This window comes from Elaeis guineensis, chromosome 13, assembly GCF_000442705.2.
Source record: "Elaeis guineensis isolate ETL-2024a chromosome 13, EG11, whole genome shotgun sequence".
NCBI lineage: Eukaryota > Viridiplantae > Streptophyta > Magnoliopsida > Arecales > Arecaceae > Elaeis > Elaeis guineensis.
Window position 1 is genome coordinate 50,515,602 of NC_026005.2, and position 25,773 is coordinate 50,541,374.

Here is a 25,773-nt window from a genome sequence, read left to right on the forward strand (position 1 = left end):
GTCTTAGTTGTCCTTGGGATTCAAAAGTTGCACCAAACTTCAACTAGGACCAGAGGGCTCTAATCCAGCTCTTGATCTAGTGCACGAATACCATATAAATTAAGATACATACTAGTTAATTTCTTCTGTCTTGCATGTGACTATATTTTTAGATTTCGTAGAATACAGTAATAAGTCATTCAAACTAGATTGTTATCTTCCGAAAATAAATTTAATCCAATGAGATATGCCTCATCAAGTCTCGCAGATAATACTACTCTACTCAACTGAATGGTAGAGGGTCGAAATGAATCCCACGTTTTGCCTTAAGTTGCAACTTGATTGCACCATTACAACTGAAGTTTGATGATTATACACATACACTTTTAAATTAATAATAAGAAATCCCAGAAGTTATTTATTTAATATAAGTTCAACAGCCGATAACCTGATAAATCCCACAAACTGAGCCGATTTTTTCAATTCAAATAATACTCCTCTCGCCAACCAGATCCGGTACACGAATCTGAATTCTGATCATCTCCGCCCAAGGCGTGTAGACCTGTCGGTGCATTCTTTTAGCTTTCTTGGATCCAATAGCCATGGCATGGCCTCGGTTTGCTGAGCCCCAAACTAACAAAAAACTCGCAAGCAAACAAGCGGACCACCATACTAGATGACTCCAAACTACCAGCAACACCCATCCTTAGCCTACATTATTTGCCATCAGCTTGACAGGCATTCCACCTACACCATATACTAAACTAAGCGTTAATCCCAATCCAAACGAAGCCTCCATGAATCATTTTCCTCCACTTTGCTTTGTTTATGCCACGTTTTTTAAAAGATACAGCAATATCAGATCCTCTCCCATTTAAGCTATATGAATTGCAGGAGCTACAAAAGGACACCAGTAACAAGACACCAATATCGACTCGGTTAATTGATTTAAATGTTCCAAAAATAATCTTAAAACCTCTCAACGTTCTCAGTACCAAACGCAAGCCACCCATCCACCAGCAGTCTCCCAAGACCACTCATATGATGGTGTGCTGGCACATTAAATGCAAAAATCAGAACTACACTCTTGTTAGCAAGTGACAACAGAACATCCCGCCAAGTTGTACCTTGCAGGAAGCCATTACTATTATTTTTTTTTTTATATGCAATTGGAGACCTACAACGCCAGAGAAAAAGAAATCTATGTTGGCATCAAAATGGTAACAGAAAAAATCTAAATGCTTTCTGAAAGTCATACGTTCACACATCATAATTTTATAATAACATAATTTTAAAAAAATAACAATCCTAGCATGTGAAGCTTCAGCCATTGCAAGGCATGAGAAGCGCCCATCAGTGCAAGGTATGAGAAGGATCAGATGACCTTGAGATCGTAAAAAACATTATCATTGCACCAAAGCTCAACCTCTTGATAACACTCGTAGAACAAACTTAGATGTTGCTTGTAAATTGTAATAGCTCTAAATCAGCAAAGCTGGAATATTAAGTCACCATCTAGCAGCATATCAAAAGAGGTCCATGGTGCCCTCAACAAACCCCACCAACCCAACACCGACTAGGACAACCGTTTATTCATCCATAAAACAAAGTCTCAATAATGACGTCTCGTAGCGAGGCATCTGGTTCAAGTTCCTGTATCAAAATCCCAACCAATTATTCAGCTAAATGGCAACCTTAGCAATTATAAATTTCCCAACAGATAAGCATAGATATTCTTGCAACCCAATGCTCTAAGAACTGAGCAAAAACCTTACCTCATTACCTGGACAAACAAGAGCATTACACATCAACCTAAGTCCCTAAATAAGCAAGGCTTAATGAACATAACGCTTGTCCACGACTTTGCACCTCCAAGAAGTTCACATAGCATCTTATGATTTTCCAATAAAAAAAAATGGATGCCAACATTGACAATGAACATTGAAGATATTAAAACAAACAGGAAAAAAAAAAAGAGGTTAGGGACACCATATATAACTGAGATGTGGCAACAAGAATTATGTTTATCAGACAGAAATGAGGCTCCAACCACCCATTTTACATAGCACAAACCATACAAATAGCATTATTTCCTGCTTCAAAATTCTCGATGGATGCCATGCAACAAAACCAGCCACAAATAATGAACCCAAGAGTGCCTGCAAGATTTGCAGGGATACTTTCTGAAAAAAAATCAATTTCCATCATCTTTGTTGCTATGACGATAAATCGACCAGAATCAACTCAAGTTTTCAGCTCCTCAAGAGACTTGAGGAGCATTTCTTAGATTTGAAACTTAATCAGCTGCGATATCGTCAGTCACCACAAGGTTCCTTTCATCGGCCATGAAAGGAAATTAAGACAAACCAGATTGCATGCCATATTAGGGGAAGGTGACCCAGTCACATTGATTATCTCCATGAGCCTTTCAAGGAAGCCCCACAAACAATTATAGCACAAGTCAATCAACATACTTGACAAAAAAAGGGTAAGTAATGCATCTGATACTTATACTAAGGAACGCATGCTGCATATACTTCCAAATCAACAAGACCCTACCATCACTACCATCAGGACCCACAATGCCACCGCTTGCTTTGATTGCAAGGATCAGGACTTTCAACACGAGTTAAAAATAACCAGAAAAGTAATGCACCAGCATTTAGAAAAACCAAAATGATAAGATATAAACACAAATAAACATGACAGAAAGAGGCCTGAAACCAGAAAGAAAGAACATAAAAAAAAATATAATGAAATTGAAGCAATAGCAATCAAGTTTGATTCAATGTTACATCATAAAGTGAACTTATCAGCATCACCATATTTTCCTGCCCTCAGATTCTCCAGCAATGTCAACAATCGAAGTCACCATGTATGAAATGTCAGCAGAACCATATCTCAACAATAGACCTGGTCAAAAAAACATAGATCTCCACAAAGAACTCCCCTCTCTTCTTTACACAATTTCACTTTCACCAAGATTAAGATAAATATCATAATTAACAAAAGCGGGAACATTAAGGAGAAAAGGAAAAAGGCTAGACAAGTTTCATAATATATAATCTGGCCTTAGAGAGATTAAGAAAAAAATAGAAAAAAGAAAAGGTAAAATAAATCCTAGCTATAGGAGAGTAATTCACCCGGGTAGACCTTGAAATAACCTAGAGTTAAACCACCTCCACTTTTAACCTGTCTGAACTCCCTCTTGAAGTAATAATAAATCTTCTTTAAAGAAAATGAATCTATGAATATTAAACCCTTCAACTTCTTTCCCTTCTTAAAAATCCCAACTAACCAAAAAATATTATTTACCAAGGCTCATTAACTACTACCAATGCCCTCCATCTAGCAGCTTAGTAGAAATTTGCTCATTTTCTAAGCTACCATCTGATCCAGCTGCATCTGTTCAAACCAAGCACTGAGGACAGCAGCTTGATCATGCCCATCAATCTGAGGACTCGCATTTGAAGCCTCACCACCATCACCATCACCACCACCATCACTACCACCACCAGATGGAACTGGCGCTGATGGCCCCACAGAAGTCGTTGGTGCGGTAACTAATTTTTCTGGTGGAGATTCCTTCACCAATGAATGGACCCAGGAAAGGTCCGGTTCCTCACCTCCAGACCGCATCTCGAAAGATGAGGACTGCCTGAGCTGACCTATCTCCTCACCATTCACTCCCCAGTCCAAGGTTCCAGAGGGCGATGCCCATTTGGACCATGATGAGTTCACAGGGGTGCCCACAACAGGCAATGTGCCAGAATCAAGATCACGAGAGCTGAGACACCGCAGTGTCTGTTGCTGCTTCTCCCGCAGCGCCAATGCAGCCAAACGGGCACTCATTGGTGAGAGTGGCTCAATACCATGGGGAGACATCCTGCCGGGAGAAGGGATACCAAGTGAAGCCTGCAAGAGAGAGGAGTGCCCAGGCAGCTGCTGGTGGTCAACAGCTTTTGATGAGAACATGTTAATATTGTCCGGTGAGAGCATGCCCTGCTGCTGCTGCTGAAACTGGTTGAGGAAAGCAGTTTTGTGTGATGGTGAGAAGACAGACCTCTGATCAGAATTGTACCTTGGAGATGAGGAGATCTCAGCTGAGAAAAGTTCATCAAGGTTCGATGGAGTCAGAGCCTTGGACCGGGCAGAGTGATACGCAGCTGCAGAGCCAAAGCGAGAGAAGCACAAATCATGATACAGTTGCTGCGCATCAAAATCAGGCATCATTGAGAAATCATCCACTGGCATGTCCCTTGCACTCAGAGACGATCGCAGCCTGCTGGACTGGAGATTGATTCCAGCAAGGTGCAGAGCAGGCGCATTGGGTTGTGGCCAGAACAGTGAGGAGTGGGCCACACCGGTGGTCGACGGTGACATGGGAGGTGTGAACGGTGACATCAATGCTGAAACCGACGAGGGGGAACCCGGCATGAGACCCATCGCTGCTGCCATCTCCATTGCAGCAGAGGCAGTGGACCGGGGTGATGGCACACCCGACCCGGTTGACATATACAACGGACGAAGCTCCTCATTCGTATGAGCAAAGAAGCAGACACGGCGGCTGCAGCTGGTCCCATCCTTACAGAGACGTGTGCGGTACTGTGCCGGGTGAAGCCAGCACTCAAACACACCATGAGCATACTCACATAAGTCCCCCAGCCGGCATGCTCCCTTCCGGAATTCAGGGCAGGGGACACAGCTATAGTGATACTTTCTCGGATCACGACGCCGGGCATTCTCACCTGGATGAACAAAAGGACACTCTGTCCAGTCATGCGAGTATGCCCGTGAGCATGGCCGAACTTTGAAAGAGTACATACGGAACTCGTCGGTGGCATAGACGCTGTTCTTAATGTCCGGCAGCGATGGGTCAATCGGATACTCTTTCTTCTCAGCTACAGCAGCGGGAGGCGGGTCAGCAAACTTGGCATTCATAGGAGAGGAGGATGAGTTAGAGGACGGGGATCCATCCTCCTCAGGGGATGAGGACAGGGGTGGAGAGTTGGAGTTTGAGGTCGATGAGCGAACAATATACTGCAGTTGCTGCTCCCCACCCGAAACAAAGCAAGAACCACCAAGTAGTTGTTCAAGAGCAACTTTCACATCAGTCAACATGGGCGGCACAACAATCACGTCGGCTGGCCGATGGCCATTGGCATCGACAGCATTAGGATCAGCTCCAGCTGCAAGCAGAATCTTAACAGCATCAACAGCGTCCGGCGAGCCACCGGAGGCAGCGCAGTGGAGGACAGTGGCGTTGTCGGGACCGCAGCCCCGGTTAACGTCAACAACCGAGAGGGCAAGTATGAGACGGAGCACATCAAGGCTGCCATAGGTGGCGGCGACCATCAGCGGAGTTCGGTGCAGAAGGATCATCAAGTTGGTGCCCTTCTTGCGGCCATACCACATGCCGACTTCATCAACAGCTGAGGGGTCACGGTCGAGGGATCGCTGGAAGCCTTCTGCATCGTTGTTGGCGGCGAGATCAAGGAGGGTGGAGAAGGAGTCGTCGGTCTCGACGGTTAGGTGGTTCATCGGTTTGCCTGGGTAGGGGCTTCGGGCTTCTTCGGAGGAGGGAGACGACGAGGGTTTTATGCGCTTAGGACCACCGCACATGCTTCGACCTACCGGAGATCGGCTCTGGTATTTAAAGTCGATTGGCGAGCTAAAAATGGAAAGAAAAAATATAAGCCTTTGTTTGGAAATTGAGAAAATGCAGAAATTTTCGCACTAGATCGTGGAGTTAGATTGCGATTGAAGGGATATATTCCATGATTTGGTGACGATGTTTTCCATAATGAAGAATTTTGTAGCACAAAGTTAGGATAATGGAGATCTTTCAAAGATGGGATGAAGAAATAAGGTAAATAATAAAATACGGTGTCAAAAGAGTCAAAAATCGAATCATTACTAAAAATATAAAAGTTAGGGAAAAAGGAAAGATTTTTTTAGTGGAAATAGCGAAAGTTTGATGAATTTTCCTCACAAAGAAGAATTGCTTTCCTGATTTAATATCCCGATGATCAAAAATGAGTTTAACATCGCAATCTATTTTCAGAATTCATAGAATTTCGGCGCAAAAACATATATTAAATAAATCAACAAGATGATGCTAGAAAGATTTCCAGCATCATATAAGAAGCTGAGAAGTAGAAACATCAATAAGTTAACATATATAACTAATATAAACCAAAAAAATCCCACAAAACTTTTAAACCCACTCGAGTTCATACAATCAAACCTCCGTAAACCATCTAAATTTCCAATAAATAGCAAACGATCCAAATCAGGAAAGTTTTCCACCATGACCCCAGAAATCTTTCCACGAATCACTAAAAGGCGTACGACTTTTATATACCTATCGGAGAGAAATCAGCTAAGAAACAAGCAAAATCGCCATCCTTCAGATCCTTCGCCGATCGGAGAACCGGAACAAGTGGGCGGTGGAGCACGGCGTGAACTGCTCTAAAAATCGGCCATCGCGGGGATGATACCCGGCTTCCGTCGCGATCTCCATGACCGATCTAAGAAGCCCCGGAGAGGCGAGTGGGAGCAGGAGGGGAAAGGGGCTCTCTTCCTTCTTTGCTTTCGGACCCTCCAACGTCTCCAAATTAAAACGAAATGAAACGCTCGCCAAATGACAGGTAAATTTCGCATGAAATTTTAATCCCGTCTCTTTCTTTCTACCAGCCTCTTTTTACTTACCTCGGGCGGTCGAAATGAAATTTACTCGAAATTCGTATTAAATGCAGCGGGTTAGGGGCTAGGTGAATTCAAACGGGCGGTAACCGGCCGGGCCGGTGGAAAGAGGGGCCGCGAGGGGCGCGTGCGCCTCGCGGGAAGGGTGTGCTGGATTGGAATCCGAAATCGAGTCCGCGAATCCGGTGCTCTTCCCGACTGCAGGCAGCAGTCAAATCCCATTTCTAAAATGGTCAAAGCCGAATAAATAAAAATAAAAAAATAAAAATCTCATATACTCCGTTGCTCTTTTAATCTTGACGTTATTATGTGATATTATCACCCCGACTAAAATGCGTAGAGCGAATTGATACTAAAGATGAAGTTATTCAAAAGGTGGTCAAGAATATCATTATTATATGTGAGATTTTGTTGTACGAATTTATTTGATAAAGGCTTATCTCTTTGGGATTCTCGAAATTTCGGAGGGACGTTAGGTTGGTTTTGCGCTTCCTTACATAGAAAGGGAGGCGAGATGACAGTTTTGCCCTCGAAAGAGGGAAGAATTTACGAGATGAGAGAGGATGCGAAAAGATGAGCGTCCAGATACATAAGGGCATTTTGGTTATTTAGGGGAGCAACTCTGGACACCGTTGGTAAAATATTGCTACTTTTGTCTGACTAGGGTAGACTAGATGGTTTGTACAACCTCGATCGTTAAGTCTTTTCGGACGTCGTTATTGATTGTTATAACCAAAGTAACGGTTTATTATCCCCGGATTGATCGTTTGTTTTTCTTTTTCCCGAATCAAATAATGAATGTTATAAAAGCTCCCTAGAACTTAAACAATGAAGATTTCTAACGGTGAACTATAAATGCTATACTATAAAATAATATTTATAAATATTAATTTTAGTTAATATTATAATTTAAAATAATGGCAGTTTCAGGATGCGTTACCGTTTTATAGTTTTGAACCATCTGCTATGTGTCTTTTCAAAAAAAAAAAATCCGCTATGTCGTGTATGCCAATACTTAAGTTTAACAATATGTGTTACGTTTGCATGGGTGGTTCCAACTACTACCATGTTGGCACGTAACACGTGAACTGCGCATACAGGAAGCGAAGGAGACAGCTGACGAAATCTTCCATTCGCTACTGTTGTGGTACTTAAAAATTGCTAAGCTGCCTCGTATTCTTATCACCAATGCGTCCCAGGATTCATTATGACAATAGTTTTTTTTTTTTTTTTTTTTTTTTTTTTGTGAAGCTACATTCTTCATTAGAAATTATAATTTAGAATGAAATAAGGATAATATATTGATAAGAATGATCTTCTGTCTTTACTCAATGAAGATTTGCATAAAGCTTCTTGGCCTTCCTTGCATTTATCTTAACATCCGAGTCATTGTAAGTTGGCGGTGGTGATGAAGATCTTTCCGGATAGGCCATCGACAAATACTTGTATCTTCAATTTTTGGTTCATCTCGAAAAATTGAACATCCAATATTTGAATTTTTGGATTAAAAATTTTTTTTAATTACAAAATCATAGACAAAATCAGAAAGCCTTAAAGAATCTAACATCTTTAACTGGATGCTATTACTCATCACTAGCCCATTTATTTTTTCTCTTTCCATATTGGCTTGCTTATCCTCATCAAGCCACAACATTGATATTTAACTTCCCAACTAATAGACAGTTTCCTTTTCCCTAAATCAACGAAGAAGCGAGAAGTCACTGATTCTTCCGAAGAACCAGAAGCAAAGCACCATGCTAAGGTGAGGGGATGGAAAAAGTGACTGCTCTGAAGAAAGATATTGGGGTTTTCAATACTTCTCCATGCCCAACGAGATGCACCAATCGTAGGATGTTTTCCTCCTAACCCCACAATGATTCTGAGATATTGCTTAGCTTGAGCTTGGTTAAGACCGGTGATGATCTACATTTCAAATGGCATATGATTCTATGGATAATTTCATTCGACATCATGATGGATGATATAGCTTACGATCATTGGTCTTGGTTATGCCAATAGGCATTAAATAATAATATTTTAAAAATTTTATAACTAAAAAATTAAAGATTAAAATTTTATCTAGATTGAGATACAGGTCTATGGTGAGATAGTCCCCAAAGTACAATAATTTGACTCAACTCAATCATTCTCTCACTAATACAACTGCATGGAAGGTTTTATCTGTTCAACTCCTTCTTTTGCCTGGATGAAAGATTAGCAAAATGGAGAAGAGAATATCAAAAACAATTAAGGGTGCATTTGGTTAATCATTAAAAAAAATATTTTTTTAATTTTTAAAAAATAAAAATCAAAAAAATAATATTTGGTAATATCATGAAAAGTAAAAAATAAAAATAAAAAAAATTACTTTATATGCAAAGCAAAAATTTTTTGCTTTTCAAAATTTTTTTTTCTATTTTTTTTGCTTCTGCACATCTAAAACGCCAAACCAAAAAGTAAAGAGTCTGAATCTTTCTCTCTTGTCGAGCTCATCACCTCCCCACCCTTATATCCCTTCCTTTTTGAATTTTTTTTCCTTGTCAAACTGTTCACCTGTCATTCCCAAACGTTACTTTTTATTTTATAGTAAAATAATTATCAAACATATTTTTTATTTTATTACTTTTATTCAATAGTAAAAATTAAAAAATATATTTTTTAAAAATTAAAAATTTAAAAGTGTAACCAAATATACCCCAAGTGAAAAGGAAGTGAAAAAGAAATAAAAAATTGAAGCTTGAGGTTTCTCTTCCTAGACTTAATAATATAGGACCTTAATAATAGCGGAACGGATGGCTCAAGGGCCTGGACCTAGATTCTTTTCATAAGCTTGATTCTGATAACTGCCAGAGAGGTCCATAAAGGGCTCAATAGCTTTGATATTGCGAGCACCTCATAAAAGCCTGCCACTATATGAGTTTTAATCATTTGTAATGCATATGTTATGATGTGCCCAAGTCAGCTAAGAAGAATAAATTTCTTTCAGATTTTGAAATTTAAATTAAAATGAATCATTTCTGAAATTAAATCTTATCTATAATGCTTATAGAATATATATAAATCAAATTGAAATTCTAAATTTAATTGGGGCATGTGGCAAAACATGCTTACAATAAGTATGTGTATACATTGCGCACATCATGCCTTGCCATGCCATGCATACGTGCATGGCCGTCAAGCCAAGCCATGTGCACGTGTGCGATCGCCAACCCACTATATTTAATACCTAATTTGGACTTGAAGAAATAGGACAAGCATAAATGCAAGAGTGTTTGCATTTACACTTCCAATGTAGGATTAAACTAAAAATTAAATTTTAAAACTTTCAATCACCTCAAATAAGAAAGATTTAAAATTCTACTTAAAAAATTGAATATTTTATAAAAGAAAGTTCAAAATTTTCAATAATCTCTGATAAAAGACTTAAATTTTTAGAACAATAATAAAGAATATTTGGGTAATTTTTACTGTACAATGAGTAAAGTGACATATGGACTTAAATTTCACTTACTGTTGATTATATCCATATGAAGGAACCATAGCAAAATAGACCTTGAACTAGATATTTTTTTCTCAAACTTTTGCATATCATACATACAATAAGGTTCAATTGGATCTTTATGAGGTTAGCTCAAAGCCTCTAGTTGTAGCTGTTAGATATGTGCCTTAAAAGTCAATTATTGACTGATACATTTTGTAATTTCAGAACTTAATTTTATACTTATAATATTTTTATATATTAATAAAAGGTATTATTTTTTCAATCATGTTTATGTATCCATGATTTATCTTAAAAATTAACAAAGATAATTTTTGTATATTCTCAAAGTGTTAAAAATTTGAGATATACATTAATTAGTGGTTAGTTTCTAAATGCTCCCGATTAAAGAATCGTTATGGAGGACCGTGATCAATTCATCAGAGATCGGTACACAGTTCACCTCTTTTATGGACAGATGAGTCTCGAATCTATGGTATAGGGACACTGGGATAAGAGTGTGGATGGTTGTTAGAGAATAATTTATACTAAGCGTGACCAACACAAGAAATCACTTGAATATTTACTCACTCGTCAGCAGTTAACTCGATGCTGCAGTAGTGTGAGTGATCCTTTGACCTGCGATATTATCGGCTATTCGTGAGACTACTGAGTTTGACTGCATGTTTCCTTGGTCTCTAGCTATTCGGGTCCGTACTGTGTATATTAGCTATAGTAGATTCAGATTCACTGTTATGAGTAGAATGTACCTAAATAAAATTTATCGATTTTGATAGAAAAGGAGAAGTCTTATGCGATTTGCGAGACTGAGTTCAGAAGGTCTTTTGGTCAAAGTAAGTGTGAATACTGAAAAAGAGTTTTCACGAGATTCATTAGTAAACTCGAGTCGAGCCAATCCAGCATGTAACTGACGATGGGGTCTAACGAGTTTTTCATGATCTCTGTCAAGTTAGACTCACGATAGAAGAACTGAACCATACGATAATTGCACCTAGTGGTTCATACTTTCATTCTACTAAGTTGCCACTACATACTGCTAAATATCACTGATGGATTGTGAGACTTATCAGACATCATCTTGATGATCGATGATCCTCGAAGGATAGAGCTAAAATTATTCCAACCCATCGAAAAGAGTTTCGATAATATTGTGATGGAGATCGCAATATATCCACTACCAGATAGAATAGAATCTATGGGGTCACACATTAAGAAATTTAATTTTAAATTAACTAATTGGACTTGTGAAGTTCTAATTGGATTAGGATTTATTGAAATCCTATTGGGTTTAAAAGAATCATACTGGCACATGATTAAATCTAATTCTTTTCTGGACTTCAATTTCTTATTAGATAAGGATTGGATCAAGTCCATAGCCTTGAACCTAATTTAAATCTATTTTGATTTGATTTTAGCTAGGCACCTATTTGTGAGCCCAAGAGGATTGAATCATATTAACGAGTTGGCAAACTAATCTTCTTTTCTCCCTTGATATTTTCTTTTGAAGCATGGAATTGTTGGAAAGAAGTGAGTAGGTGCAAGCCTATCTTTTGATAGGTCCAAGAGGCGTCAACCCCTTGGAGTGGTATGAGGAAGAGAGAGGGGCTTGCCCCCTCTCTTGTCTTGGCATGGAAGGGGAGAGAGAGAGGGGCTACGCCCCCCTCTCTTATGTGTAAAACCCTAGAAGGGGCGCCAAGGGTTGGTGCCCCAACTACTTGCCCTTTTGATTAGGGGTGCCCACTTAATCTGCGTATTTTGAGTGGGGCACCCCATCTACTTGCCAAAAAAGGTGATGACCATTCCAATTAAGTCTGATTTTTTTGAAAAATAATCAGATTAAAAAGGTAAAAATTCTTATGAGATAAGGACTAGCCTTTTTAGATTGATTGGATCTTGATTTGGAATCAAGATAAAGTCTTTATACAAAAGATGGTCTCTTAGGGTTTTAGAATTAATTCATTAATTAAAAATCAAATCTCTCCCTCTCTCCTCTCCATGCCTCATCCTCTCTCCCTCTTCTCTTTCCAACGTCCAAGGGTTGGGCATCCATCATCCCACATGTCTGAGTTGAGAGTATTGGAGAATGTAGGCGATTTCATGTATGTATTTCAAAATTTTTTCGAAAAAAATTATAGCAGAAGACCATTAGATTAATCAAATTAATCTAACATGTATATGATCTAATCATCAAATTAATCTACTCTAGGATCTATGACATGATATGTTGCATATAAAATCTAAAAAATACTGAAGATCAAATGAGCATGCACGCATGTAAGCAGTAGATCACATCTACTTCTAATTTGAGTTCAGAACTCGATACCTGAGCATGGGTCGATGAATGCCGTTACTAAGAGATATGGTAGGGAGGATCTTTACTAGTTGCTCATAGCCACACACGCATCCGGTCTCTACAAAAAATTCACTCGACGTCTCGATCTAATCGGTCTTCTCAAGAGTGTTAACTCGCATGAAGACCTTCTTTTTAGCTGATCTGGATCCTTTCTTTGAATCTTTAAAATTTTTTCAAAGGTTGAAGATGGACTTCTAGAGAAGATAAAGAGGTGAAAGAAAGATAAAGAAAAAAATAATTTTTTTCTAATTTATTCTCTCTTCCCAAACCCATAGAATCAAAAATCTGAAATTCAGATTTTTGCGCACACCCCAAGAGAGAGGACCCTTCTCTCTATTTTTCACATCATGAACCATATCCAAACTTCTCTCACATGAAGATCTCTCTTTTGATATCTTACACATACAAAAGAAACCACAAAAGCCCCTTTTATAGGCATGTAAGGAGGTGGGGTGAAGAGTCCAAGTGATCTTGGACTCTTATAGGATTCCGCCTCTCTTCACAATTCTACATCCCAAAATATGCCAAAAAAAATATAGGATGCCCCTTCTCATATTTTTTTACAATAAATCAATTCTCCAACTGATCATCTATGAAAAATCTCCTCAAAATATTGCACATATAAGGAGAAAAAAATTTATTGATATGGAGAGATTGATCTGGATGAGAGCAGATTCTCCTGATAAAGAATATTTTGAAATCTAATTTTAGAATCTTTCTTTTATTAAAACTAAATCATATTTGGACGTGAGATAGATAAGGGAAAGAATCTTTGGTGTAAAAAAATTTTATACAAAATAATTTTGTACGTAGAGATATATGACGTGCAAACTGGGTTGGTGCAAGGGAGAAGAGTCCTATTCCAATAAGGACTCTTAATTTCCTTATTTGAATCCAAACCAAATCACATCTGGTTTAGTCCAAATAAAATATATGAAACTCAATATAATTAGATTCATAAATTTTTAATCAAATTTTAATTAAATTAAAAATTGATTGAATTAAAGTTTTGATCAAATCAGGGATAATTCTCCCTTAGCGATTAAGTCATCTCATAACCTAATCGAATCAAACCTAATTGAATCCAATTCAATTAGATTTTATTTAATCCTCTTTACTCAATTAAATTGAGCTAATCAATAATCTAATTACTAATTAATCCTCTATTAATTTACTAACACTTGATGAATTAATTTATTATAATTTTTGCATAAAGTTAACCATCAATCGAATTGACGATTAAGCCCTTGAATGATTCTCAATCATTAATCAGCCACGTGATCAGTTAGAAACTTCTTTTGAGTGTGACCCTATAGGTTCGAAGATAAGCTAGTAGCACAGGAACACCTTTCTGAACCAATCGATATAACCATCTAGCAATGATGACCCGACGTCCGGAGAAGCAACATTCAAGAACCTATTGGCGTATGGTTACCGTATAATTCATCCCTTTAACCTTAATACTCAAAGACGATATAGGATTTAACTGTCAATTCTAGATAAGTCATCCACATTATATTTCAATCTTTTTCAAATCCATCACATGGATTATCTGGATCCAGATTTTGCTAAATTGAAATATACTGATGCATATCTCCTACTAATTTGGAGAGGTCAATCCTATTTTGACTCACGCACCGACTTGACAAGTACTTGACTATACTCAAAAATCTTTCATCACTAAATTAAAAACTCAATTAGTCTAGCACCAAAGTACAGTGAGTTGCTTGCAAGTCACCATGGTGATCTTAGGTCGGAGGGATACTTATACCCATACACTTCGTAAGCTATCCTTGACAGCAGAGTGCTCCGCAGTTGGTTACGTTCAATGATGATGTACTCCTACATCTCACCTGCATGCCATATCAGTGTCTCCACATTATTTAGTTATGAAGATAATTAACGCATATGGCACACAACGATCTACATTTGATATCACTATCATCCTAGTAATAGCGTATCATTTGATCGCAAATCAGTTTAAAGACTACGCGATAAATTCTTCTTTATCGATCAAAGTAGTCCTAAGGACTTCATCACAATATAGGAGTTCGTTAGAAGATATAATCTTGTAATAAAAAATATCAAATAACTTTCATTATTTATCAATTCATATGCATTTATAATTAGCGCAATCATCCAATGATTGGCTTTAGGATACAATTTCCAACAACTCCCACTTGGACTAAAGCCAATCAGTATAGTATCATATATTCATCTTTGATTTATCATCTCAGAACTCCTAGATATGGAGGTTTTAGTAAATGGGTTAGTCACGTTCTCCTTTCTGTCGATCTTCTAAAGATTGACATCACCTTAACAGATTTTCTGAATAAGGTGGTAGCGATGCAAAATGCTTGGTAAGCTAATGAGACTTTGGCTTCTTGGCATGAGCTATGGCTCCAATGCTGTATAATATAGCAAGACCATCATCAGAGGATGCCACTCCTAGCTTGTCAGTGAACCTGTATAATTACATAGCATCCTTGCAAGCATCGAATGCTGCAATACATTTTGTCTCATAATTTGAATTTGGCTATATTTTTTTGCTTGAAACATTTCCAGCAGATTGCTCCATTATTTAAGGTAAGAATATATTCTGATACGTTCTTACTATTATTATGTCCAACTAAAAATGAGAGTCATACTCCATAAGTTTTAAGTCAGATTCTCTATAACCGAGTCACCGGTCCTTAGTATTTCTCAAATACTTAAGGATGACTTTCCAGTGATTCTCACTCAGATCTTGCAAGTATTCACTCACTATCCTAGTGAGTATACCATATCCGATCTCATGCATAGTGTAATGATAGAATAAATTCTACTCATAAACATCCTATATATGTTGGACTGCAAAACTTAAGTAGCCTCTTAAATTTATCTCTATAGATCTTCATCTCTAGGATGAAAGATACTTTTCTCAAAGTCCTTTATGGAGAACAATAATAACAGCAAAACCTTTATTCCCTATAATGTAAGGAATGTCATTTTTGATTAAAAAAATTTTATTTATATACAAAATAAAAAATATACTTACAAAATTATTAACTCATTTGTATTTGCAGGATTTTTCTTCATTCTCAACGAAGTCACGTATTTTGATCACTTATCAAAATGTATGTTCCAACTCTAAAATATTTAGCATTATCATAGAAGAAAATATCTCGTTATGATCAATATCATAATATTGATAATATTTTTAGGCAACCAGATGAGTTTTATAGGTCTCCACCTTCTCGTCTGTACTATTCTGATCCTATTGAAGATCCACTTACACTCTATGGGCATTACCCCTTCGAGTGGATCAACGAGCGTCTATACACCATTGACCATTATGGACTTCATTTTAGATTCTATAGCTCCAAGCCATTAATCAAAGTCGAACCTCTGTATGGCATCCATGTAGGTGATTAAATCTTTGTTGTTCTCATTGAGTTCAACAGGATCACATCTCGGATCTAGATACCAAAGTATCTATTCGACGGACGTGATACTTTATCGAATCTCGTTAATGGTGCCTCTACAATTGATTTCAAGTTTGATCTAATCAAATTCAGTTCTATAGGTTCACTAGATTGTGTCAGTTCTTCTACCTATCGAACTTCATAAGTTTCACATTAAAGACATCAGTACCTTCACCAAGGTACTCTTTTTCTTAAAAAAAATACCGAACAACTCTTGTTCTTTAGCATGGTAGAATTTATATCCTCTAGATTCTTTCGGGTTATCCTACAAAATAAAATATATAAGATCAGGATCCAAGCTAATCGGTCCGTAAATGTTCGACATAAACTGAACACTCTCAAACTCCAAGGTAAGAAAGTATCAACTTATGCCTAGTCCATATCTCATATGGAGTCTTTGCAACTGATTAATTTGGAATCCTAGCCCTCGCTAAGGAGCCAAAATCTCACAAAAAATTCAAGCACATAGAATAGCAGTATATGTGACTATCTTAAGTAGAAATACATAGAGGTGCAGAGAGTAGACTCCACATGAGATGTGATAGATCCACTGGTAAGTCACTTAGCTAGCTAAAGGCTAAAGCCTGTCTTGAGAAGATGGGGCTTGGTATATGGCAAATTGGCTTTAGTACAAGTGAAAGATTGTTGGATGTATGCCCTATAAACCAATCTTGGCTGATGCATATCATATTTCTAGGATATGATTTTATACTTAATGGGTAGTTATATTACCATTCATATTTTAAGTATCCATGAATCGTCTAAGAGATTAACAAGATGATAACACAAATTCTCAAAGAGTTAAGAATTTGAGGCATATATCATTGATGGTTAATTTCTAAATTGCTCCTCGTCATAAGATCATCATAGAGATGGTGATTAATCCAGACAGATCGGTGCATGATTGCTTAGTTATTCCTTTACAACAAATTCTTTAGTTATTTTATATAGATCTCTTCATCTGGTTCTCCATTTAGGAATACAATCTTATATCCATTTGATAAATGATTAGCTTATGCATGGAAGCAATAGTAAGAAGGGATTTAAGGGTTGTGATTCTTGCTATAGGAGAATATGTGCCAAAGAAATCTAAGCCTTTTTTCTAGCTATACTCCTTAGCCACTAATCAAGCCTTTTGCATTTCTATTGATCCATCAGATCTAAGTTTTTTATCAAATACCCACTTGCAACCTAATAGTTTACTACTTGAAGGAAGGTCAGTTAGGGTCATAGTTTCGTTTTGGATGATTGATTTGAATTTAGAGTTTATGGTTTCCTTTCAAAAAGAGTTGTCTAGTGAAACATTGAGTGGAAGGTTCATCCTCAACAAGAAAGGTGAAAAACCCTTCACCATGGTCCTTTTTGTCTTGTCCTTATGCTTCTTCTAGGCTCAAAGGGTCCATTATTAGGTTTAGATATTTTCCTCTATTTTGATTCACATAGAACCTCTAATTATATAGGGGTAGGGTTAGAGAATGGAATTGGATTTGGGACTTAGTTTCTAAAAGAGAAAAATTTTTGAAATAATTTTGTTAATAGAAGCATATTGGTGCTATTCTTCAAAGAATACCCTATAAAGATAGCATCTATAGGTTTTAGGCTAATTTTCTTTCTTTTAGGTTTAGGTATACCTACTATAGCTAGGCATCCCCATACATTGAGATAATCTAACCTAAGAGTTCTATTCTTTCACAGTTTAAATGGTATTTTATTGCTATCCTTGAAAGATACTCTACTTAAGATATAATAGATGCTAAAAGGATATTCCCCATGTTTTCAAGTGCATTTGAACTAATTAACATTGAGTTAATCATGCCTAATAAGGTACGATTTTTCCATGCTATTATACCATTTGATTAAGGGGGGAATAAGGAGTTACCTTATGAGTGATCCCATGTTGTTAGTAGAATAGGGTCATCTCATTTAAGGTATACATTCCACCTCGATTAAACCTAACTCTTTTAAGGATTTTTTAGTTTGGGTTCCAATTTCATTCAATTTCAATTTTAAAGATTTGAAACCTATCTAAGATTTTATCTTTAGATTTGATTGGATATATGTAACCATATCGAAAGAAATCATCAATGAATATTATAAACTAATGATTAACTCCTTGAGTTGGTAATTTAGTAGAGTCATACATATTACTATGAATAAGATCAAGCATGTTTGAACTTTTATAAATTGATTTGAAGGCTTTATGAGTACTCTTAGCTTGAACATAGATTCACACTTGATCCTCTTATCCATATGGATTTTAGGGATCAAGTTTAGGTCAGTGATATGATGGATTGGGTCAAAATTCGTATGACCAAGCCCACCATCCCAAAGATTAGAAAGATTCAAAATTGAGAACAATTGAAGGATCTTTATTAGAATTTTTGAATATTACACTTAATTTGAATAAGCTTTCAGATACAAAGTCTTTTTAGATATAAAGTCTTTTCCAACAAGCTTGTTATTATGAGTAATTAGAAGTTTATTTGATTTTAATATAATTTTAGAGCCTCTAGATGCAAGAACAACTTCATTAATCAGGTTTCTCTTAACATTGACGATGTACAATACCTTTTGAAGACAAGGACTTTCCAAATGTCATCTTTAAGTCCACTCAACCTCTTCCTAATACTTATGTTGTTAAATCTTTCCTAAGTATTACAACTCCTCCACTTGATTCTTAAAAGGTGGACAAAACAAATAGATACAATAGCACTAGAATCAAGCCTCTAATCATAAGATGAATGGACAAGGTTTACTATGGATTTTTGACTATTCAACTTGAAGGAAGATCCAAAACCATTTTCGATCATGTTCATTTGAGGTTTAGGTACTCTTTTGCTTAATAGCTCGATTTGCTTATATGGTAATAGTCCTTTGCCACATAATTAGTCTACTCACGTGCAAAGCAGAAAGTATCCTTCTTCTTTGGCTTTAGATTGATTGGTTTTGGCCAAGTCAACTTTTAGAAGGTTTGGAGAAAGAGATTTGGTTTGATCAATTTTAGTATTTTTTTTCTTTTCTAAAGTTCTTCCCTCGGGGTTTAAATTGTGCCTAATTAGATTCAATCAAATGAATCTTGGGTCCATAATCAAATTTTGGGCTTGAGCTTAAGTTGGTGCTCTTCTTAATTCTAATAGAGTTAATGATGCTCGTTAGAGTTTAGTCACTTTACTTATGGCTTAGCTTTAGCGAGATGCTTGACTTGGTTGGGGAGAGGAAGAGAATCAACTAAGACTTGAACCTTATCACTTCTGAAAAATTTGCACTCGGTCAGCTTTGCCTTTCTATAAAGAATTTGAAATTCATGCATCTTGATACTAATTAGTTTAGATTTCACCATGGCATACTTATGAAACTTGGATATAGTGAGACCAATCAAGATCAGCATCATCCATTCTACACTCTAGCTCAAGGGCATCCTAAAGTTCCTTGGCTGGTTTTGTGGGAAGAGACATTATACAACAAATTAGAAAGAGTGCTAAGGACCATATGCAATCATGGAGATAAATTTCTTCACGGGTTTTAATTTGGGAGCTAGTGGATTTGAATTCTTTAGGACTAGGAGAAGTGGTTGGTTGAGAGGTTGATCTAAAAAATGATTTGAGATCAGAGAACTTAATGGAGAAATCAAAATTAATCTAGTGAACTAATATTTCACCTCACTTTGTCACCTTGTAAAGAAAGAACCATTAAACTTTTGAAGTTTAATGCTACAACGATCATCAAAAGAAGCCATATTATGGAGTTTTAATGGATTAGTTGATTCTGCAAATACAAGTTTCATAGAATTTAGTCCTATATGCTTCAGTGATTGATTAGTGGCTTCCAATAATATAACAATAGATTTTGACATTCAAAAATTTAAATACATTAAATGCACAAAATTAAAACATAAATAATAATAGCAACACTAAGTAAATTTTGCGCTAAGTAATGAGACAAATATAGTATTATATTCTAAAACATAAATTTCATAATTAAAGTTCAATAATGCGCATGTTTATAGTGATTTTCAATTTTTAAATTCAACTTTGAAATAGTTTTCCAATTTAAGTATTCAATCTAAAATTTTAGGGAAGATTTATATATTTTAATTAAAGAAAGCAATTTCTGCATGGTTATCAAAATAGCAGAAAAGATTTATTTCAGATTTATATCTCTATTTTAGAAATTTTTGTGCTATTCTTAAAGCAACATTAAATATAATTTGATTTTAAAATTTTTGCATGAATTTCATAATAATAATTAATTATATTTTATTTTCAAATTTTATGTTAATTTTCTACACAAGTTTTAAAGCTCTAGGCAATAAGATTTTTAAGAAATAAATTAACTTTCTACCCAGATTTTGAAGTAGAAAACAAAGCCTTTATTTTTCATAGATCTTAAAGTAGAGAGCAGATATTTTGTTTTTAAGACTTTCAATCTATTTTCTGCACAGATTTTGAAGTATAGATCAAAGATTTTGTTTTCAAGAATTCAGATTTGAAGTAACAAGTGAAGGGTTTTAGTTTGTGCATAGATTTTAAAGCTGCAAATAAAATGATTCTATTTTGTAAAATTTTTGGAGCAATATAAATTTTTAAAAAATTTATTTTTTAAAGAATTCATCCTTTTCATAATAGAGATAAAACTTTCTTATGCTGCATAATCAAAGCAAATTTAACATGCTATTCAAATAAGCAACTAATAGCAATTTCTAGGTTAACTATGGAATTTTATTCTTACTTTGTTGGTGGTGTGTAGTGCTAGAAATGGACTAGGCTGGGCTGGGCCATACCCCTACTTGAGCCCGATCTGTAATTATTTTTCAAGCTTCTAGTCGGGCTTAGACCTGAATCTTTTCCAAAAAACTTAAGCCATGTTGACCCAAAGATTGATTTTAATGAATATAAAATGTTTGAGTATTTACTTTGATACTAATGAGTTGTTAAAGTTCATATTAAGAATGTTTCAAGAAACTAAAATCACTTTTAGAAAGTATTTCATGATTGCCAAGCTATGAAGACAAAAAAAAAAGCAAATAGAAGAAGTCATATTATGAGAAATCAAGTGACAAAAATCAAGAGCCGACTCTAAGATTCAAAGAACTGACTTTGACATACAAATATGAAGCGGCATAGTCTAGGAGTTAGCCCTGACTTTTGTCGAGTCAACTCTCTGAGACAGACAGAGTGAAATTTTCAACATTGACCTGGAGTCGACCCCTACTTGGTCTCGAGTTGATTCTCTAAGAAAAGGTAGAAAATCATATTTTTCTAGTCAGACCTCGAGTCAACCCCTATTTTTATAAAACTGACTCATAGTTATCTCAAGTTGATCCCTACTTGGTCTCTAGTTAACATGACTGTGGCTAATAGTTTAACAACTAGTTTTGTAAAAATTTTAGAAATACATAATTTGAGTCTAATGGCTACTTTTTGGTTCCTAATGGCTAGAAATAGTCTTTTGGACATTTTAAGAGATTTTAAAGGCTACTAACGTAGATATCTTAGTTGATAAATATCTTGATTTTATGGACTAGGCCCGAAAGAATAAGAAATCAAGCTGATTGTATGAGACCCTGCTAGAGTACTAAAATGGGCATAACTCTCTTATCTGGAGATAGAATCACTTATAAGACCCTAATTCAGAAACATCTTTTCGTGCTCTATGAGTTTGACCACTTCACCATCACAGCAAGTTTTGAAACTAGATTCTATCATTTGATAGGTCAACAAGAGCCTAGAGGATCTTAGATGAATTCAAAGTCTTGATCTTTATCTTGTTTTGATTTTGATTGCCTAGACATTAAGTTAGATTTTTTTTTTATCTATAAATATGATCCTTTTGGCCAATATAGTAGTTAATCTATTTTCTTTGTTATTGAATCGAAACTCTAGAAGAGAGTTTCTTCTTACTTTTGCTGTTCTCTTTGTTTCGTACATCTTCCTTCTCTTTTTTCTATCAAAATGTGGCCTAGGCTGCATCAGCTACCAAATAAGAAGAAAAGCCAAGAAAAAGAGAAAAATAAAGAGGAAATCTAAGTGCATTAAGTGAACATTCAAAAAAGAGTTTCAAGCTTCCAACTACCAAATTCTTGAAACATTCAAGTGATTTTTAATATATTGCTTGTCAAGCTTCCTTCACACAATTTTCAAGAGCTTCATCGACTTTTCTATTTGCTCTTTTACAAGCTTTTATTGTGTTACTCATTGCATTCTAATTCTCTATTATAAAAAAAAATTAATTGGGATTGAGACTTGAGGGTAGGCTTATCCAAAATCTTGAATTGGAGTGTGCTTGTTGTGTGACCTAAGATTGACTTGTGGGTGTAATTTGGATTGATTTTTATTGAGAAAATCAACTGAGTTTTGATTGTGAGCTCAAAAAATAATCAAACTATAATCTAAGAAAGATTATAATAAAATTTCTAAAGATGACTGGAGGAGTAGACGTAAGTACCAAGTTTGGTGCCGAATCACTATAAAATTCTTTATGTTTGTTTATACCTTATTATTTTTTTTCATTGCTTATTGATTGCATCTTTATATTCTTATTTATCACATTGCTCTCACTCATATTGCTTCACTTAGCTTAATTATTATACACATCAAGTTCTAAATTTTTGAAAAATCCAAGTAATCCCCCCCTTGGGTTGTCTATTTGGATAACAATTAGTATTAGAGTTTGGTACTCAATCTCTTTTAATCTAATGATCAAGATTTAAAAGATCAGATGGTAGTCTAAATTGGGATGTCTCTCACCGAAGGACAATCGACTAATAGACCTCCTTTGTTTAAACATATTGAAAAGCATACATGCATATTTTTATTTAAGCATTTGATTATGATCTTTGGAGTATCATAATCAATGATCCACACAAATCCACAATCATGGTAGATGATATTATCACTTATAAACCTAAAAAAGATTATGATGACCTAGATAAGCAAATGGCTCAGCTAAATGCAAAAACCATGAAATGTTCTTTATTGCTCTCTTGATACCAATGAATTTAATAGGATTTGTACTTATATTTTCACTAAAGAAATATAGGATAGATTAGAGATTACCTATGAGAGTACCAACCAAGTTAAAGAATTTAAAATAAATATATTTGTTTATTAGTATAAATTATTCGAAATGAAACCAAATGAATCTATTATTGAAATATTTAATAGATTTACTGATATTATTAATGATCTTCAAAGTTTATAAAAATCTTATATTAACAGTGAGCTTGCTCAGAAAGTCATCAAGTCACTTTCTAAAACTTAGGAGGATAAAGTAACAGCCATTTAAGAAGCCAAAGATCTCTATGCTCTATCCTTGGAAGAACTTCTTGGTTCTCTTATGACTCATAAGTTGACCATGAATCAAAATAATGAAGAGAAAGCAAGGAAAAAGAAGACTATTGCCCTTAAATCTGTAACAAAAGATGAGGAAGATAGTAAAGAGTTGGAAGAAGGAGAAGTGGATGAGGATATGACTCTCATCACTCAAAAATTTAGAAAATTTATGAGGAAAATAGACAAAACTTTGGAAGGAAACTTTTCTCAAAGGATGAGCTAGCAAGGAGACAGGAAAGAAAAAAGAGCATCCCATATGTTATGAATACAAGAAATCTGAGCACTTCAAAATTGACTACCCTCTCCTTAAGAAATCTATAAAGAAAATCAATAAATCACTATGATGGCTATTTAGAGCAATATTGAAGACTCAAGCTCAGATGAAGAAATGCAAGAGGTGACAAACCTATGCCTTATGGCACAAAAGTAGAAGATAACATCTGATGAATTATAAGATATATTGTATAATTTTTTAGATGAATTTAAAAAATTTAGTTTGAAAAATAAAGAACTTAAAAGATCTAATTATGTTTTGATCAAAAAAGAAAAAATATTTGAAAGAGAAAGAATCATTACTTAAGGAAAATTAGGATTTGAAGAAAGAAGTTGATAAGCCAAAAGCCATTGTTGAATAATTTACTTTTAGCTTTGAAAAATTATAAATGATTTTAAACAAGCAAAGAGCTATTTTTCATAAAACTAGACACAGTTTTAACCCCCATAAGAAATAAAACTTCTAAAAAGTTTCTTTATTTTAATCTTCATCAAATTGCATCCAAAACATTACTTATTTTTGTTATGGAAAGGTTGGATATAAAGCATATATTTATAATGTCAGAAAACTATATAACAACAATGTCAAAAAGGTTTAGGTTCCATAAGGAATCATTGTAACTAATCCTAATAGATCCAAAAAAGCTAGGGTATCTAAAATTATAACTTAGACTTTTCTTGTACGTGTGTTTTGCAATCAAAGAAAGAAAAGATAGTATCTTGATAGTGACTGCTTAAGATATATAATTCATAATAGATCATAATTTGACACCCTTGAAGCTAAAGGATGAGTAGTAACCTATAATGATAATGGTAAATAACACATCATCAGAATTGGTAACATTATATTGCTTCTTCTATTTTTATTGAGAATATTTTATTAGTAGATGATTTAAAATATAATTTTCTTAGCATTAGTCCACTTTGTGATAAAGATTTTAAGATTGCTTTTGAATCTTTGATGTACATTATTTCTTGTCTTAATGACAATAGCATTATATTTATTGGACATACATATGGCAATATCTATATGATTAATCTAGATGATCTCTCTATAAAGAATGATCAATATCTAGTTGCAATGGATGTCCAAGTTAATGAGATTAGTTGATTATGGTATCATAGATTAGGTCATGGTAGCATGGATTTGAATCTAAAACTTATTAAAAAAGAACTTATAAAAGGTTTACCTAAGACAAATTTTGAAAAGAATAAAATTTATAATATATGTCAACTTGAAAAATAAATTAGAATCTTTTTTAAACCAAAAAATCTTGTTTCAACTTTTAGATCTTTAGAATTAATTTACATAGACTTATTTGGATCCATTAAAACCACCAACCCAAAAGAAAAAAGATATAGACTTGTGATACTTGATAATTTTTTTTATTTTACTTGAATTTTATTTTTAGCTCTATAAGATGAAGCTTTTTCTATTTTTTTAAAGTTTTATCGATAAATTTTAAATAAAAAAAATTCAACTATAGTTTGCATTAGAAGTGATCATGGAATCCAATTTGAAAATCAATAAAATAGAGTAGTAGAAAAAAAAAAAATAGAACTTTAGAAGAAATGGCCTATACTGTATTATATAAAAGCAACATTCTAAGATACTTTTGGGTGAAAGAAATTAATGTAGCTTGTTATATTTTACATCATACTATAATCGACCTATTTTAAAGAAAACTCTTTATAAGCTCTGAAAAAGAAGAAAATCCAATATCATCTATTTTGATATTTTTGGTTGCTGATGTTTTGTTATGAATAATGGAAAGATAAAATTTGATAAATTTGATGCTAAGTCAGATGTAAGTATTTTTTTTAAGAATATTCTTCATCTAGCAAAGTATATTGAGTCTTTAACAAAAAAATCTTAGTTATTAAAAAAATTATTTATATTATGTTTGATGAAATTAATGGTACATCTTCGAGAAAAAAAGATATTATTGATGGTGATGTATGAATCCTAGACAAAGGAATGGAAAATTCTACTCTACAAGAATTCTAAGACAAACTGACGATATAGTTGATAAAGATGCTGAAGAAAAAGAAAACCATGAGAGCACTTGAGAATAAAATGAGAGTCTATTCAAAGAATGGAGATATACTTATGGACACCCAAAAGATCTTATCATTGATGATCCATCATAAGGGATAAGAACTCGATCT

At 34.9% G+C, this 25,773-nt stretch overlaps 1 protein-coding gene across 1 annotated transcript; it reads right to left on the bottom strand.

Annotated features, from left to right (window-relative positions):
- Window positions 1–2,718: 2,718 nt before the first annotated feature.
- LOC105052031 (zinc finger CCCH domain-containing protein 24) lies at window positions 2,719–6,566 on the bottom strand. The gene is made up of 2 exons (XM_010932714.4): window positions 6,344–6,566; window positions 2,719–5,650 (listed from the first exon to the last, which is right to left on the bottom strand). The coding sequence occupies exon 2, from the start codon at window positions 5,599–5,601 to the stop codon at window positions 3,358–3,360; it is 2,244 nt and encodes a 747-aa protein (XP_010931016.1). The 5' UTR covers window positions 5,602–5,650; window positions 6,344–6,566; the 3' UTR covers window positions 2,719–3,357.
- Between the last annotated feature and the right edge of the window lie 19,207 nt (window positions 6,567–25,773).